This window comes from Betta splendens, chromosome 19 (assembly GCF_900634795.4).
Source record: "Betta splendens chromosome 19, fBetSpl5.4, whole genome shotgun sequence".
Lineage (NCBI taxonomy): Eukaryota > Metazoa > Chordata > Actinopteri > Anabantiformes > Osphronemidae > Betta > Betta splendens.
In genome coordinates this window covers 10715696-10733716 of record NC_040898.2, presented here as the reverse complement: position 1 = coordinate 10733716, position 18021 = coordinate 10715696, and the positions used below count along the sequence as shown (strand labels likewise).

At 46.5% G+C, this 18021-nt stretch overlaps 3 protein-coding genes across 11 annotated transcripts in view; all 3 read left to right on the top strand.

Moving 5' to 3' along the window:
- Nucleotides 1-5809, top strand: part of LOC114845374 (synaptic vesicle membrane protein VAT-1 homolog) — a 5858-nt gene extending 49 nt beyond the window's left edge. Inside the window, exons 1-7 of one of the 2 annotated variants that reach the window (XM_055504570.1) lie at nt 1-738; nt 3052-3259; nt 3358-3528; nt 3627-3716; nt 3955-4193; nt 4283-4492; nt 5474-5809. The exon at nt 1-738 is cut by the window's left edge and continues 49 nt beyond it. In XM_055504570.1, coding sequence (XP_055360545.1) covers nt 373-738; nt 3052-3259; nt 3358-3528; nt 3627-3716; nt 3955-4193; nt 4283-4471 — 1263 coding nt within the window. In that variant the 5' untranslated portion in view covers nt 1-372 and the 3' untranslated portion in view covers nt 4472-4492; nt 5474-5809. Of the gene's footprint in view, nt 739-3051; nt 3260-3357; nt 3529-3626; nt 3717-3954; nt 4194-4282 lie in introns of both variants that reach the window. The other variant, XM_029133296.2, reaches the window with a different exon arrangement.
- Nucleotides 5810-6929: 1120 nt separating this feature from the next.
- Nucleotides 6930-10991, top strand: LOC114846363 (probable phosphatase phospho1). The gene is made up of 2 exons (XM_029135265.3): nt 6930-7069; nt 8396-10991. The coding sequence occupies exon 2, from the start codon at nt 8435-8437 to the stop codon at nt 9212-9214; it is 780 nt and encodes a 259-aa protein (XP_028991098.1). The 5' UTR covers nt 6930-7069; nt 8396-8434; the 3' UTR covers nt 9215-10991.
- A 1707-nt stretch (nt 10992-12698) lies between these two features.
- LOC114846457 (gap junction gamma-1 protein-like) lies at nt 12699-17898 on the top strand. Of its 8 annotated transcripts, none has more exons than XM_055504689.1 (4): nt 12699-12938; nt 13015-13043; nt 14579-14638; nt 15533-17898. In XM_055504689.1, the coding sequence occupies exon 4, from the start codon at nt 15586-15588 to the stop codon at nt 16951-16953; it is 1368 nt and encodes a 455-aa protein (XP_055360664.1). In that variant the 5' UTR covers nt 12699-12938; nt 13015-13043; nt 14579-14638; nt 15533-15585; the 3' UTR covers nt 16954-17898. The 8 variants fall into 8 exon arrangements, with proteins under 8 accessions (XP_055360664.1, XP_028991242.1, XP_028991243.1 ...); XM_029135409.2 differs by having other exon boundaries at nt 14559-14638; XM_029135408.2 differs by having other exon boundaries at nt 12705-12791; nt 12879-13043.
- Nucleotides 17899-18021: the final 123 nt, after the last annotated feature.

Here is an 18021-nt window from a genome sequence, read left to right as displayed (position 1 = left end):
CATTTGAATTTGACGAATTTAATCACTTTTAGATGTAAAGGTCATGCAGATGCTGAAATTCAGACTTTGCTTTCGAAACCTCGAGTTGTTTTATTGTGAAACGTAAAAGCGGAAATGACACTTTATTGCACCTGCGTATTGACGGCGGCGGTCACTTGTTGAGCGCAGCCCAGACAGGAAAACGCCCACTAAGAATCCTTTTGTAAAGTACGCGGCTGTTTGAGTGGACATCGTGTCACTTTATAACAGTTTGCATTGGGATTTTTTTAATTTGGCTCTTGTTGCATATTGTTTTTTTTGTAAAGGCAACGCCCACAGGCTGGTCTATTTATCCGGTGGAGACCCAGAGAGCGCGCATCACCGCTGCTTATAATGTCTGGCGAGGAGGCTCCAACTCAGCCGCAGCCGCAGCCTGAGCAGGAGGAGGCTCCGGATGACTCTCCTCCGGCCGCTCCGGGAGCTCCACGGGAGTCCGAGGACAGGCCCGTCTCCTGGCGCGCCCTGGTGCTCACCGGCTACGGGGGCTACGACAAAGTCAAGCTGCAGGTGAAGACGCAGAGCCGGGCGCCGCTGAAGGAGGGAGAGGTGCTGGTGCGCGTCCACGCGTGCGGGCTCAACTTCGCCGAGCTGCTGGCCAGACAGGGGCTCTACGACCTGCTGCCCTCGCCCCCGGTCACCATGGGGATGGAGGGCTCCGGGGTCATCGAGGCGGTGGGCGAGAAGGTGGAGGACAGGAAAGTGAGTAGAGGCCTTTTGTCCGCACGCGCAGACACGCACCCCACCCATTAACACTTATGCGGTGCAGCCGCCGAAGCCCGTGTTTCATCGCGTGCACATCCACTAGTCACTAAAAGTGTCTCGTGTCCGCCGTGAAATGGTTCTCGTTCGCGTCTGAAAGCCGCTGTAATCGTTTCCAACCATTACACCAGATTCCGCGGGTCACTGGTTTCCATTGGCGTGGAGGAACCACGTGCGCTCCTGGACCTGGGTTGTGGAGAAATGAGAGCAGTGCCAGTCATCGGTTCCTCTCAAAGCGTTTGTTTCTATGCCTCCATCGGGTTAACTGCGTGTAATATACACTCTATATTTAAAAAAGTCTTGCTGCACAAATGAACAATAGGAAAAGTTGCATTTCAGAGTTGAATTCATAGCTTTGGATAAAACGGTGCAGCGTTTTTGGATGCTTCCTTTAAATCGTGACTCTGCTGCAGCTTGGGGCCATTTCTGCTTTTCGGGGGGTTGAAAAGTCAACACTTGATGCCTGCAGTTGTGCAGTTTTGCCGCTGCCGCGGGTTCATCAGAGGGGCATTTTTGCCCGTTGTGTTAATGTCACTCACAGATGAGTCCCACACATAACTGTGGGAGGAACTGGTGTTTTCCTTCAACCCCTCCACATCTCCCCTCTCAATAATCTGACCCACAAAAGCGGCCCGAGGTTTTCTCAAGGTAAAAACTTCATTTCCATTTGTAAACGACCGCCATCCATTGAATGGCATCGGGTTCTTATGTTCTTTTATGTACTCGTACAAAAACAACAGAGGCAGCAGATCTGAGAATTCCTGAAATGCCTCGAGAGGAGAAAGGACGTGTTGTTGAACAGCCCCCATTGTTTTATGTAAATATGTAAGAAGCTCCGATTGGGGCTGCTTTGCTCCAAGGTCTCAAAACTTTGACTGTGTCTTGTGATATTCAACAAGGCCGTAGCATTTGTGTCTGGCTTCATCTAAACGTTGACAATACAATAGACATGTGATCATTACCAGATGTGTGGGTGCTCGAAGACCAAATATCTGCCTCACCCTCACATCTGTTTTTGTCTGAGACCTATTGCTGTTCTTGAGATTTCATGTATGTTTTCTGTACTTTTGCTCAAGCTCCTCCTCCTCTTCCTCACTTTGCTCCCATTCCTCCCCGCATTCTCTCCTGCAGGAGAAGCGTGCTTTAACGGCGTTTAATTCCCAGACGAGCGGAACAGCTGACGATGAGCTCCAGTGGAGCTGGATGAGTGGAGGAGGAGGGCGTGGCTGCTGCGGGAGGCTGTGGAATGGACGTGACCTCACTGGGGCTCCAGTGCTTAAACCCTAATATCTGACATTTCCCACATGTTTATGTAACGACTCAGAATAAGCGGCGGGTTTCTGCAGCTAAAACTGTCCCACTGTAAAAATAATTTCAGTTACCAAAACTAATGTTTCCAAACACTAAGCTCGCCCTTTTTTTAGAAATGATTATTGTGCATGTTTTAGTTTCAGCCAGATGTTAGTTACACAACGTCTCATTACCAGAAATGTTATAAACCCCAGCGTAAACATGGCTTTGAGTCCAAACATCAACCTTAAAAAAAGTATTAACTTATCTCATTTTGACAGATCTACACACATTCTGCCCGTGTGTGTGTGTAAATATTTGCTGGTGTCCGTTGGGTCCGCGGGTTTGTGTGCAGCAGGAAGTGGGCGTGGCCTCGGCAGGAAATGCAGCAGCGCTCGCCATCTGATCAGGCGTCTTCCCTCTGCCCCTCGCTTTTTTTTTTTTTTTTTTTTTTTCCTATCAACACGTCTGTGAGGCTGCAGCTCATGTACGGTAACAGTTGAGGCAAACGCGATGACACATGGGGGAGACAGCGGCCCAACAAATATTTAAATATTTACAAGCAAGCAAAGCAAACGTAAATCTGGATGCTTATTTATCCGCGTTGCCGCGGTGACTTGTTGCGAGCGGTTCAGTTTCACTAATGAAGCCATCAGGCTGTGAAGCGATCCTGCGTTGTCACGGCGGTGGTGTAATAAAGAGAAAAACAAATGCTGTGCAGCCACAGATGCATCAAATCACTTCCTGCGCTTGACCTCAATTTGACGGCGCAGAGCGTAAAAGCTGCTGCAGGGTCTCGCAAAGTCGTGGCTGCGTCTTGGTTCTTCCTGTCTCTGACCTTTGACCCCCCACTAATTTCTATCTGTGCATTGCCTCTGACTCCGATTCCTGTGTAAACTGACTTTAACCAGGACAATTGACAAAAACCTTTCACCCCCCCCCCCCCCCCCCCCCCCCCCTCAGGTGGGGGACCGCGTCATCGTGCTGAGCCGCAGCGGCGTGTGGCAGGAGCTGGTCTCTGTGGCCGCGAGCCGCACGTACCTCATGCCCGACGGGATGAGCTTCGAGGACGGCGCCGCGCTCCCCATCAACTACATGACGGCCCACATGATGCTGTTCGACCTGGCCAACGTGAGGCCGGGCAAGAGCGTGCTGGTGCACATGGCCGCAGGTGAGACGCCGCAACGGGGCCGTAGTTCAGTGGTTCAGGACCACAGGCCTGCTACTGTAGCTCACTGCCTCCTGATGCTGATCCACTCACTCGGGCAGGTGGCGTGGGCGTCGCCGCCACCCAGCTGTGCCGGACGGTGCCGGACGTGACCGTGTTCGGCACGGCGTCCGCCTCCAAACACGAGGCCATCGCCCAGGGCGGCGTCACGCACCCCATCGACTACCGCACCAAAGACTACGTGGAGGAGATCCGCAAAATCAGCCCGAAGGGTAAAGCAAGACCCCCCCCCCACACACACACACACACACACAGACACACAAAAACTTGATTTTGTTCAATGACTCATGTTTTGGACCTGTCTCTGCAGGTGTGGACATTGTTCTGGACCCACTCGGCGGTTCAGACACCCAGAAGGGCTTCGCTTTGTTGAAACCTCTAGGAACGCTGGTCGTGTTTGGTAAGAACATACTGCAACCAGTGGGTGGGACGTGGATCCAGTACTCGATTTGATAAAACCATCAGACGTAAATGACCCAGTGTTCCATTACACAATGGCACCGAACTCCGACATGTGTTCATGTTGGAAAGGTGACAGAAAATGACGGCGCGTTATTGGACGCAGCTGCAAGAAACCAACACAATGTGTTGATGAGTTTGACTCTAGTTTTCCTGACTTTTTTTCTTTCTTCCTCCAGGTGCCGCCAACTGTGTGACGGGCCAGAGGAAGAACCTGCTGGCCATGGCCAAGACCTGGTACAACCAGCTCTCCCTCAACGCCCTGAAGCTGATGCAGGCCAACAAGGCCATCGCCGGCTTCCACCTGGGCCACGTGGGCGACGAGCAGCTCCTCGGCGCCACCATGCGCACGCTGCTGGACCTCTACGCGCGGGGGAAGATCAAGCCCCGCATTGACTCGCGCTACCACTTCGAGGAGGTCGGCGTCCCGCTCCGAGTATTCCGCCACCAGATTTAAAGGAAACCTCCCCTCAGACGCTCTGCTTTTGCCGTTTGGCCTGTTTCCAGGTGGCCGACGCCATGAGGCGCATGCACGAGCGCCAGAACATCGGGAAAGTCATCCTCCTCCCCGAACCCAGGAAGGAGAGGGAGGAAGAGCCGCCGGCCGACGCTGAGCGGGTGGAAAAAGCCGAACCGGCCGCCAGCGGGGCGAAAGAAGGAGCCACAGAGGAAGAAGCGGAGGCCGCGAAGGATTGAGCAAGAGCGGTCGTTCGAATGGTATTTTTCAAACACTTCCCCAACACGTTTCCCTCCTCTCTGTCAGACGAAAACAAGCTGAAAAATACAGAAAAAAAAGGTTGTTGTTTTTTTTTTTTGGACTGTCAGTATTTACAGATGTTGTGTTGTGCAATGCGTCTACACTGCAGGGTGTCATTTTTAAACGCACGGCGGCTTTGTTAGAGGAATAACGACGTGACCTCTGACACCAGGTCAACAAGAGCTCAGATCTGAGAACAACAAACCACAGACGGCGTATTTAGATAAAAACAGAGAAACCCTCCACTAGATATAGGTGTGAAAATTGATTAGTATATTTTGTTATAGATACATTTTCACACAATTATACAAAGTGACCCACGAGCCTTAACCGCCACTGTGAGAATAAAAGCACAATGACTTGATTCTTAGGGGACTTTCTTTGCATTTCTTTTATTTTTTTCTGTCGTCTGACTCATTTGTGCCAAATTGAAGGACCACCTCTGGGAATTACTTGTGTGGCCGAACCCTAGAAAGTGAATGGTGCCTGGTTTCCAGCTCTCGCACGTAGGAAGATGCTCTGATCTGTGTCCTGATCATTTGCAGGGCTCTCACCGGGGACGAACTGAGCCTTCTTTCCACAGTAACCCACTTTTTTTTTTTTTTTTTCATGCACCATCTGCTTTTTACATGAATGAGCGTAAATGGCGGCTGGAGCTCGCCGGTCCCCACGCTTCGTCCAGCTGTGGGTGTAATTCAATGCCGGGACACAGCCGACGCTCCTGAAGCGCCAGAGCGAGAGTTTCCCCCGCACTCGGATCAGAGCGGCGCCTCGCATTCCTCTGTCCACCCTCCCGGGCCTGCTTTGTGTCCCTCTAATCCGGTTCCCCCTGCAGCACACGTTGTTTTGATGTCTGAAGAGCACTTTTAGCAGGGTTCCACAGATAATGGTTTGTGTTTGTTATATTGGTGACATGTTTTTCCTTTGGCCACTTGGACCAGGATTGTCAAGGTTCTGCCAGGTTTCCTGTTCCCAGTGTGAAGTAAGAGCTGATGTGGATTCGAAGCGGGAACTGGACTCGAGCTGGTCTTTTTGGATTGTTTGAAACTGAACCATCGCTTATTGTGAACATGTGTAACCACATAGAGGTGGAGCTGATGAGTGTGTGGGTCGTGCACAACAGCTTTACTGGCAAATTACAAACACATCGGTGCCTAAGATGCTAAGTTGTGTTTTATGTTTTACATGTGGGTTTGTGTCAAATGTAAACATTGTAACAATTTAACACCGCTGCCAAAATGTAACCTTCATAATAAAAGTGACCTGTTGTTATAAAACTGTTGTGTTACTGTAGTTTAACAACAGGCTGTACAAGCGTTAGGCTGAACTTTAAACCCACCTTTTAATGTTAAAACCTGGCTCTAAACCCTCCTGGTGGTGATTATGGGCAGGTGACAGATTTCCTTGTGCAACGAGCGACACCTGGTGGTGAGTGAACGACGGCACGTTTGGAAAAAGTGATTCAAACACTGGGTTGTGTTGCCAACAGGGGGCGCAGACGTGCTGAGACTCAGCTTTTAACCCCTGATACAAAGTGGCCACACGTTCCACTTTCCTGTCATGTGACTGTTACTAAAGCGATCACATAATGACTCCAACGACTTATTATCGCCATCAGATAGCGTTTAGTGAACCGATCAGGACTCAGTTGGTTTAAATGCGTTTTAACTTATCTACAAAGGGTTTTTTTGTTCTGCTCAAATTGCCAGACCTTGAGCGCGTTCCCACGACTGTCTCACGACCGTAAGACTTGATGACAGACACTGTTTGTCACTCCTTTTGTGCGTGCAGATTACCTGTCTGTGTTAATGAATGACTGGAGCCAAAGGGTGCGTGGACGGTGCTGGGGCGGCTGAAAGTCCAGATGCATCGATAACGCATCCCTCTATCTGTAACTCAGGACACGCACTTTATCTCACACGAAGCCGTTTTGCACAACAGATTGTTTACACATTCTTACAAAATGAGCTGATATCCAGTGGGAGACACAGCCCTCCGCTTGTAGCTGCTGCAGACCCACGCGGATGCCTTTGCGTATTTTTAGATGGACATTTGCCAGCGCACGGCAAAGCAGCCACTGGCAAATACCTCCGAGTTCAACCCATTCACCACAGCAGGTCCTCATATTCACACGCCGACAAGCCGAGAAATGTCTGAAAACAGACACAGGCCCATGTGTCTTATTTTATTGTCTGAAAAAAATGGACAATAAAGCTTTTGTGTAGGTGTGTGTCAGTCCCGTTAAAGTGACCACTAACTGGATTATTCCATGACTTTAATCCATCTGAGACTAAAAAAATCCCAAATAAATCTAATAATATCCACTAAACTGAGCTGTTTCGCGTCTTGCGTACTTTACTTTGAAAGGTCAGGCCGGATCCTCCGCGCTCCCCGGATTAACTTCACGCCGTGGCTTTAAATGGGAAAGCCCTCGGCGCCGCTGTGGGAGTCTCCTTTAAAAAGCCGTGCCGCGTCACTGGGATGCTGTAGCCGGAGCTGCGCAGCCTTCGCCGCCGCCGCTTCTCCAGCCTCCACCGGTAGGCCCGTCTCCCCTCTCCCTCCTCGCGCGCGCTCCCCGTGTGCGCTGTCGAATTTCTAGATGCGCAGATTTCGCTCTTTTTGCGCCGCGAACGCCCCCCCCCCCTCCACCTGACAGCGCCTCAGCGGTGACTTTCAGCGGTGACCTCCCGTACGGGAATAGCGCTGCTGGGTATAATTAGATGGCTTAGTGTGTGAATGCACGCTATAAATAACGGAGCCGCGTCGGGAGACGGGCCGCTGGCTCGATGCGGCAGCGGCCAAACTGCAGGTCGCAGGGCTGTCAGATTAGCGCGGCTGCGGTGGCGTTTTCTAACGCCTCTGAGTTGTTATTGGCGTCGAAACATGGCGTGCATGAATTAAATGCTGTGTGCATGGCAGATCAATTATAGCCCGTTATTACATATGTGTGTGCTCCATATATCTCTCCATAATAATAATAATATGTACAACTTTGGAAGGGAAGTAAGTAAAAGTGTTGTAATACAAACAATACTACTTAGTGGACTGGAAAGTGTAAAAGTACCAAATTAAAAGTACCTTGCATCATTGATGTCACTTTATTGATACTTTGATGTGTCCAAGGAAATGTAAACGTTTCAAAAGGCCGTTAATAATTTATTGATGCCAACGGAGCTCAGCTGTTCATCAGTTTGAAAAGTTAAGCTCACTGTATTTAAATAATTCAGACACTCGCTTTGTGCAGCTCACTTCTCTTTCAGCTGCTTTTGTGTCTCAAGCATTTTTCACCAACGGTTATATGTGTGTGGTATGTGCAAACATGCCTAATGACATTATGACAGCTCCAATAATGAGGTCTTTGTGCCTCAAGGCTTACGCCGTGAACATAAAGCGCGTTCATCTTACTTTTCCAGTAAAAGCTCAGGCTTCGCTGCTCCCCTCCCTTTCCGCCTTTGACAGTAGGAATGGGCCCTTTCTGTTTGCTTTCCAGCATGAAGGTCGATGAGCTTCACATGTTCGCACACCTTCGTGCTCCGGAGCAGCACATCTGCCTCTGCACATCTGGCGCGATCCATTAAATATTTGCTAATGATGTATAAAACCTCGGCAGCGGCATTTTTTTCTTTTGTTGTGATGAACGTCCTGTTTACTTGTTCCTTTGGTTTGATTCCAAATGGACTTCCTCCTGCTGGTCATGTGACCATATGTTACAGCTTAAAGCCTAGTTAAGTGTATTTATACGATTTGATGTCATAGTTTGCTGCTGTGGTTTTATTGAACCCTGGACCCAGTGGGGGGTTCAAGTCAAATCGTTGACCTGTACTGAGAAATAAGCTGGTTCTGACCCTGTTTCCTTCTGTTAGGGAGAACCCACCGGTCCCGCCCGTCGCCCCCCCCCAACGATGACGGCTCCGTCAAACCTGACCCCGGCGTCGCCGCGGGACCAGCGCTTCCTGGTGTTGTTCGACTTCGACGAGACCATCATCTGCGAGAACAGCGACGACACCATGGTGCGCGTGCTGCCGGGCCGGCGGCTCCCGGACTGGCTGAGGAGCAGCTACAGAGAGGGCCAGTACACCGAGTTCACGCAGAAGATCCTGGCGTACCTGTCGGACCAGGGCGTGGCGAAGGAGGCCATCCAGTCGGCGGTGGAGGAGATCCCGCCCACGCCGGGCCTCCTGAACCTCCTGCAGTACCTTGGGAGCCGCCGGGAGGACTTCGAGCTGGTGGTGATCTCCGACGCCAACGCGTTCTTCATAGAGACGTGGCTGGAGCACGCGGGGGTGCGGCCGCTCTTCCGCCACATCTTCACCAACCCCGCCAGCTTCGACCGAAGCGGCCGCCTGGTGGTGCTGCCCTTCCACTCCCACTCCTGCCCCCGCTGCCCCGATAACATGTGCAAGCAGGCCATCCTCCGCGAGTACCTGGTCGCCCGGCAACGGGAGCGCGGGGCGCCGCCCTTCCAGAGGGTCTTCTACATCGGGGACGGGGCCAACGACGTGTGTCCCTCGCTGGCGCTGGGGCCCCAGGACACCGCCTTCCCCCGGAGGGGCTACCCCATGCACAGGCTGCTGCTGGAGGCGCAGCAGGCGCAGGCGGCCAGGTTCAAGGCCAGCGTCATCCCCTGGGGCAGCGGGGACGACATCGTGGAGTGCCTGAAGAAAATCACCTCAGAGAGATGATGTGTTTGGGAACAGGGGATGCTGCAACACCATGTCACGCTCCATCTGGTGTTGTCGTACTCGCTCTTACATGCACTGTATTCCCCCAAAATGCTAAGCTAACACTCTCATGCTAACGCGGCATGGGTGTGTGCAGTATTGCCCTATTGGACCGCAGACACAGTGAATAGGATCAAAGGTTCAGATTAGCAGGATCAATAATGGCCAGTACAACAAGACCGTGAATCACACCACATTTAAACATCTCTCTGTGTCTCTGAGCGACGGCCGCATGTGGGAGATTTTCACAACATTCAAGGCCCGGTCAAGGACAAAATCAGGCGTTCCAGCAGTATCTAGACAAAAGCCGACGCCTTTCAAGTCCGGCAGGGACGAGGAGCCCAGCCTGATACCTGTGCTCTTATTACTGATACCTAATCCAGGGCTTGTTTATACAGTGGTAATCTACACCAGCATGCAATCTAAAGGGAACCTGTAGCCAGATGCCTGCTGCTCAGCCCCACTCCTTTATCCTGTGACTGTGAAATAATAAGAGAAGAATTTATGCAAAGTACCACTACAAGATTTAAAATTTTGTCCGTGTACTATCTCCACTTCTACTATATTAAATCCTGATTATTCTATTAAACACTAAATATTAGTCAGATAGTGTCTATTTAGGCTTAGGATCTCTGAAATGTCCACTAAGTGTTTATGAATGAAAGCGCATGAAAGGCCAATCTGCCTTTTTGCCATATTTGCATAATGATCTCAACATGTAACCTCATTCTGCCTCATCTGATGCATTACAGGGAATGATCAGTATAGTTACACAGACCAGGAGCGCTTGTGTTTAGTGATTTAGTTTTTAGCGTTTTTCTTTTCGAATGCAGAAAAGGTGGAATATTGTGTTGTGGAATCCTCGTTTCCCAGTTTGGTGTCTAAAATTTGACTAACAGGCTGCGCGTTCCTGTTCATTAGTTGATTTTTGCATTCAGCGTTTCACACTAAACCCTCACTGCTACTGATCCTGTTTGTGACTTAAAGCCTGAGACACAACAAATAACCGAGTAGTAGTTTTGTATTATAAATGTTTGTCAGGAAACAATGAGAATCGTGTTGGTGCTAATAAAATGCGGTATAATAAAGAAATAGTGATTAAGTAATAAATAATCTATTAACTGTAAAATATGTCTAGCCTTAAAAACAACATGATGCGTTCTGGACATTTTGTTTTACAACCTTTTTTTTTTCTCAGGGAGAAGGGAAGAACACGTCAACATGCAGACGTTACGGGAAAATGTGGGAAAATAGATCGATTTGCACTTTCAGATTTGCTGCTCTAAGAACAAAAGTGCTCATTTGTCATTCAAGTGTTTTCTGTAAATGCTTAGGAGACGTAACCAACGCAGCTGGAATTTGAGCATGAAATTCTCTGAGATCAAATGAAAGCTCTGTTACTACTGCTACTAAATATGTGAACAATGTAAGAGAGGATGTTTACATTCGTTTACATTAACCGTCTGTGTTTGTGCAAGACTTCCAAGGAGTTCTGTGCAATAATAATAAGATGCTGCATACTTGATGTAAAGGAGATTATGGAAAACCATGTTCAGCGTTGTTAAATGACCCCGTATCAATAGACCATTGTGTTAATGCAGTTTTGAATTGGTTTTATGAACTGGTGTGTACGATGTGTCACGAATCATAGGCCGCATCGTATCTGGGATGAACTTTAATCACATGTGTAATGTGTCATTGTGACAGGAATATAAAGCCATTATCTTGTTTTTCTGTTCCTCGTGTGTCGTTGTGTCTCATTGTTACTGTGTACATATTAATTAAAGTAGACACAGACAGAAGAGAATGGAGCTATTTATTACATAACTAACTAAAATGTAAAGAAAGGCAACGTAAAGTTGGTGTCAAAGACATCTAGATTAGATTTAGATGAATGACTAATGCAAGGAAGAAAAGACAACTGGTTTCTCAGCATCGCTGACATATCTGATTTAGCAGAGTTTGAAAAGCAGAGAACGGACAACAGAGGGGCCTGAAGAGAGAAGAGTCATGCGAATCAGTGTTTCAGACAGACACAGGTCACAGTTAGGACAGAAGGGCAGGATTAGAGGGGAGTCAGCCGTGTGAGAGGAGGGAGAGGACATGCCTGCTGTCTAGTTCAAGTAGTTGCATTTTTATTTTACTGCAGAATTTCAGTTTTGTCATTTTCATTTTTAAAACTGGACAACAGAGATTCTGATTTTGTGATTTGACGCCTGCCAAAAACAAGACGAACGTGTAATCCTACTGTCGGCCACAAGGCGGCGACACAGCCGTGCGCCTCCTTCCGAATCAGTTCATTCTACCGTGTTCAGGCTCCAGCTGAATGAGGCTGATGTTAATTTGTAAAACAAGCCTGACGGAGTGAGAAAACAAAGACCTGGCGGCGGAGATAACACATGATGTCATTTGTTGTTGTCCACTATTATATTTGATGTCGTCAGGCCAGGACCCTAATGATAAAGTCACAGGAGAAACTGCTGACTGCACAAAAACGACTTTTGTCACAAGCAGCATCTTCCTCTTCACTCTTTGCTCTGGGCCTTTAACTCTCAGCTCACATTTGAAGCTTCACTTTAGGTCACACTGGGCCTGACATTGTGAGAGTACGCGCCGTGTCTATTATGGTTAAACAGGCAAAGGAGAACCCAATTTGCAATGACCTCCAGAGGTAAGTGAATGGACAGAAAACCCAATTAACATCAATCTGCGCAGAACGATGACAAATCGCATTTGAGGAGCTCCGTTACAGCCTCGCTGCCTCCTGTGGTACTTCCCTGTCGTTTCCCACGTGCAGCTGATGCAGCTCTTTCTGCTCCCAATGACAGACGACAACCAACTGTTGGAATACCTCAAACTGATAGCACTATCTGATGATTGCTTTTATTGATAACCTCATAGATTTTTTTCCCCCCATTCGTTTACTCACGAGGTGAAAGACAACTCAGTTAAGAGACGTGGGTCTTTGTAAAAGGTCACTCGCCATCAGCTTGATTAGCTCTGCGACTGTTTCCGCTTGTCTGCGTTCGATTGTTGTGTGATAGGATGCAATGCCACCCAAAAGTCAAGCTGTAGTGATGGCCCTGAAAGGAAGAGTGTATTAGCGCCTGACGAAGATGGAAAGGAGCACACGATGCCCTCTGACTGTCTAGTTACACAGTATACACACACTACACAATATATTATAGGCTGTGACAATTAGTAGTTCATTTTATTGATGCATAAAGCAGCCAATCATACTTAATATGTTGTAATGAATGCAAACAGGTACAAATAGTTATGTATGTTCATAATGGAGATATTAATAAGATTTTGGCCCTTTGACAGTCTCTCTCTCTCTCTCTCTCTCTCTCTCTCTCTCTCTCTCTCTCTCTCTCTCTCCTCTCTCTCTCTCTCTCTCTCTCTCTCTCTCTCTCTCTCCTGAACCAGCCCAGATTCCCTCGCGTGCAAATCAAGCGCTCCCTCTCTCCAGTCCAGTCTCCTGGATAAAACCACCCCACTTCCCAGTTAAACTACTACATTTCAGCAACTTTTATTGGTAGCGGCATTTCTGCGGCGCCCATAGACTTTCATAGACTTTTGTTATTATCACTGTGATGAGGATTTTTCCGCCTTTGCTCCGTAGCACCGCTTCTTGCCGCTGGATGTGTGAGGTCCTGACGCTCCTGGCGGTGCGTCTGAAAAGGTGAGGATGCTGTGGTGAGCTCCTCCAGGAGGGAAGAAGGAAAAGCCCGCTCTCCTTTTTCTTTCTTTTCTTTCAGACTGTTCTGGAGATTATCACAAGTTTAAGGTAACTAGAAATAAAGATCTAACGTTAACTTTCGTTCTTTAGAGTCGGTTCGCTTTAGAGGTGTTGGTTAGTTTTTGCTAACAGTTGGTTCAGTTACATTTAACTGGGTGTGTTTTATTTTAACTGTAAAATGACAATTGTACATAATAAAAACATGCTTCCCTTAACGTTAAAAAATAAACACACACAATGTCAACTATTTGAGTTTGAGTTTTTATGAATTAGCTAATGCTAGCAGCTCATACAGGTTAGCTTCATGCTAGTCTTTGTAAAAATCTAGCTAGAACAAAACTTTCAAATGATTTAAGTCAGATTAGATTTGAAATAAAATATCTTAAAGTGATTAAGTGTCAGACGAGAAGCTAAAAACTAAAAAGTAATTAAATAATGTGTATTTGCCGGCATGAAATGTATTTAAATTGTGGAAACAAACGAAAAGAAGTTTAAACCCGGAAACATTTAGAGATGATGTTGTAAGCATTATTCTAAGATTTAAGATAAATTGCAGATCAGTGCATTGTTTCCTAAGAATACTAGGTCAAACAATTACCTCACTTCTCCAATTGTGCATATACAGATAGTGATACTAGGTAGGATCTCTAGTACTTTTAATTAGATTATGGATTTGTCTTTAATATTCTGAATGTGATTTTTCAGATGAGCTCTCTACACTAGAAGCTTGTGTCCGCAGCACACTTTGCTGAACATTCAGGGTCATACGTGTGGTTTGTTTAGTGACTGGCTCACAAAATAACCCTCAAAATAAGCCGCAGGCTTAATGTCTTAAACGCTAGTTACAAAGATGAAAATGATGGATAGAAAATCTGGTAGCTACACTTTCCTCAGGTTATATCATTATTTTATTCAGCCATGTAAGCCAAGGCAAAAATGAAATGTGGACTTAGAGTTTTTGCTTGTGTGTTTGATCGAGCTGCTGTAGTTGCTTTGTTTTTTTGGAATCATTCCTAATTAGTGCTCCTGGGTTTTCCTAACAAACACTAGCGTGTGCGTTCCGCTGGATGTCTGATGTAGTTGACTGATTGGCTTCTGGGCACAACTGGAATCAGTTATGGAGCCTAGAAGCAAGAAACAAAACCCAAATGTGTTTAATATTATCACTATATTTATTTTTCTACTGTGGGTACATAAGGTGACAGTAACTATTAAACAATTATAATAATAAATCTATTGATGGCCTAGACATACATTTTTTCATATCTAGTGTCTGCTCACAGTTTCCTATTATATGTCATTCTCTTTGTACTTACTGTATAGTGTGTATCTAACTAAGATACGCACGATCCAGGAAGTGTAATGTCAGCAAGTACAAGCATTTTACAGTTGCCTTTTAAGTTAATAATGGGTGAGTGTTTGTTACTCAGAAGATAGTTTTGGGTGTAGCATTACTTTAACTGCTTTAAAGGAAACCACAAACCTTCACATTCACAGCTTGAATCCTTTTAAAGCAGGCATGTAGAAGGCTGGTTCCTCTTTTAACTTGTGCTTCTCAAATAGTTCTTTTACTGGCACTGCAGGAAACTGGAGGCTGCTGGTCTGGAGCTGGAACACATCTGGAGAAAGTGCATCAGCTTCAGGTATTCAGCACAGCGCTGCCAGCAACCTCGGCTACGGTGTTGTTCATTCTAAAGCTAGGCGGTCTCTCTTGAAGACTCACAATAAGCACATACAAATAACCACATCTAAAAATTCAAATTGGACAAATGCCTGTTTGAGTTAGTGGGAGACTGTTGAATTCGCTTTACTGAGTTGTCGTGTAGAAGTGATAGTCTGGCAAAGTTGTGCTACTATGAAACACAAGATAATTGTCTTTTTATGTCACATTTTGTAGGTTTGCACATTTACAACTAGTGCTAACGTCACTTAAAATAAACATTGATTTTCTGTAGCTTATGGAGACAGGTCGTAATGACAACAGGTTCACGGTTCTGATGTCCAGACATTTTTAATAATTATTCCAACATATCTTACAGAGCTTGGCAGTAGTTGTGGGTTTTGGACACTAGTAATGACCTTATGTAAAATGCCTGGCAGGGAAATGTAGGTAATAATAGCCATTATAGTTGGGCAGTCTATTGTTGCCATTATTCGTTTATTAGTGCTTTAATGCCAGAAGGCCAAGGATGTGTTTGGACATGAGCTTCAGGGCACAGCTGTTAAAAAGAGTTAGGAGGAGATGGATTGTTATTCTGTAGATATTCACCATTTGATTTATAAAAGGAAAAAGTGCTTGTCTGTCTGTAAACTGTTTGGAAGTCTGGGTGCTTGCGGTTGTTTTACATCTGTTAGAAGAGCTAAGTGCTCCAGCTCTTCACTGCTAACAAATGGATTTGAAATAATTGTTCAGCAGATGAGTGTGGGGTGACATTATTTGGAAATGGAGACGGTTGCCTGTAAAATGAATTGTTCTGGCCAAATACATAGCTTGTCTATTGTATGCATGGTACTAGTAACTTCTGTTCTTTCCACAGGGGAGTAACGGGAGGTTTCTTCTGCCTCTAACTGTATCTTCATTCCCATTACCATGAGTTGGAGTTTCCTGACTCGTCTGCTGGAGGAAATCCATAATCATTCCACGTTTGTGGGCAAGATCTGGCTCACCGTCCTCATCGTTTTCCGCATCGTGTTAACAGCTGTAGGAGGTGAATCCATCTACTACGATGAGCAAAGCAAGTTCGTATGCAACACGGCCCAGCCCGGGTGCGAGAACGTCTGCTATGACGCGTTCGCTCCGCTCTCACACGTCCGCTTTTGGGTTTTTCAAATCATCCTGGTGGCCACGCCGTCCCTCATGTACCTGGGCTACGCTGTAAACAAGATTGCAAGAGCGGATGAGCGGACAGACAGCGGAGCGGGACAGAGGTTTTTGCGGAGGAAACCCAAAAAGCACTATGTTGTTGACAGAAAGCAGCACAGGGGCACTGAGGAGGTGGAGGATGACCAAGAGGAGGACCCCATGATTTATGAAGTAGCAGAGGCTGAAAGTGAAGGTGCAGGAGCAGTGAAAGGCAGCAGTGGTGACGGACAAGTACAGGTTAAGGTGCGGCATGATGGTCGCCAACGTATCAGAGCGGATGGACTCATGCGGATTTATGTGCTTCAGCTCTTGGCGCGCTTCTTGCTGGAGTTGGCCTTCCTGTGTGGACAGTATGCCCTGTATGGACTCGCAGTGCCTGCCTCCTACGTGTGTTCAGACCAGCCCTGCCCTAACAGCGTCAACTGCTTTGTGTCCCGACCCACGGAGAAAACCATCTTCCTTCTCATCATGTACACAGTCTCCCTGCTCTGTCTGGCACTCAATATATGGGAGATGCTTCACCTGGGCATAGGTACCATCTGTGAAATTGTCCGCTCCCATCACATGCAGCTTCCTGATGATGAGCTGTATGGCCTGATGCAGGGGCAAGTTGTTCCTAACGATGAAAAGTTGAGGAGAGAAGATTACAGCAGCTACGAGTTTTCCTGGGATGCGCCATCAGCTCCTCCAGGATACAATATAGCCATCAAACCTCTTCTGCTCTCTCCAGCGAACCAAGCCAAACCTCTACCCATCACTGATCTCTCTAATGCCAAGATGGCATGTCGGCAGAACCACGTGAACATCGCTCAGGAAGAGCGTCAGCAGTACGCTAATAATGAAGACAACTTAAGCAGGGCGGAGAGCGGAGACGCTCCCAGGCGGGTCCGTAAGGACGTCCGTCAGCCTCAGAGCAAGTTGGAAGGTGACAGTCAAGCCTACAACCAGCTGCAGAGCCACAGTAATAACCACAGCAAGCCGCACCGTGAACGTAAACACCGGCTGGCCTCCAGACACGCTTCGAGCAAAGCCGAGGCCGACGGAAGCAGCAGCAGCGGCAAATACGGAGTGATAAAGAGCTCAGAGTGGATTTAAAGCGCAAACCGTGACATTTCTATAAACCCCCAGACAGCCACAGCATTTATGCAGTTTCTTTGTAAAAGGTGGAACGATCGGCCACTTATTTTTTTGTATACGCAAAAGCAGGGTGAAAAATACCGGGTGAAAATTTGCACCAGAGCTGCTGATAAAAGAAATAAATTCTTTTGCAAAAAAAATAAAATACTCTCACATTTGTTCAGATTTATTTTAAACATTTATATGATTAGTTAGTTGTTGTTCTTCTTTACATTTTGTGTTGGCCATTGCTTTTTTACTTGGCTGTGAGGAAACAGTGTAGAATAACCGATTATGGGAGTGCATTTATTGTTTTCCATGTAGCTATAGCAAGGCCTTGTTCAACCTTTAGGTGCCTCCTTTCTAAATAGCTGCTTTACACTTTGTACTCTGTGCTTGTGTTCAAGTGTTGAAGTAAACTGTTTTCTACATAATTTGCTCAACACCAGGGTCTGTATGGATGCTATGTTTTTTTGGTTGTTAAAACCTAGAGATTTATTTCTTATTGCTCAGAATTGTTTAGTTTTACTAATCCAGGTATAATGTAAACATCATAGAAAAGCTATGGATTGTTTTCCTATAGGAGACTTTAAAATATAACTTTAAATAACTTAACTCTGTTGATCACACTGTTGTGACTATTGTGACTATTTTACAAGCTGTTGTTGTTAGACTGTATGATTTCAGGTTCATGCTACTGTACAAAGTTTTCATTTTTACTATCATTATCCTGGTAGTTGTCAAAACAGAAGCAGTACAATGAGTTTGTGGTTTTTCCTAGGGCTTGTATGAAAATTGATTCTCATTCTCAATCTTTTTCACTGAGCCGGTGTTTCATCCTGTGAATAATATTTGTTACCAAAAGAGCATGATTTTAATAAAGTTTGTACAATTTTGTTGGTGTGGCACATTATACAACATCAGTGTGACTTATGGTATATTTAGTGCAGAAACCCGTTTATATGCCAGTAAGTGTACTAGAAATATTTACAGTTATAAGTTATTATGAATCATGAGGCATTTTTGAAATCAAAGACTCATTTTTTG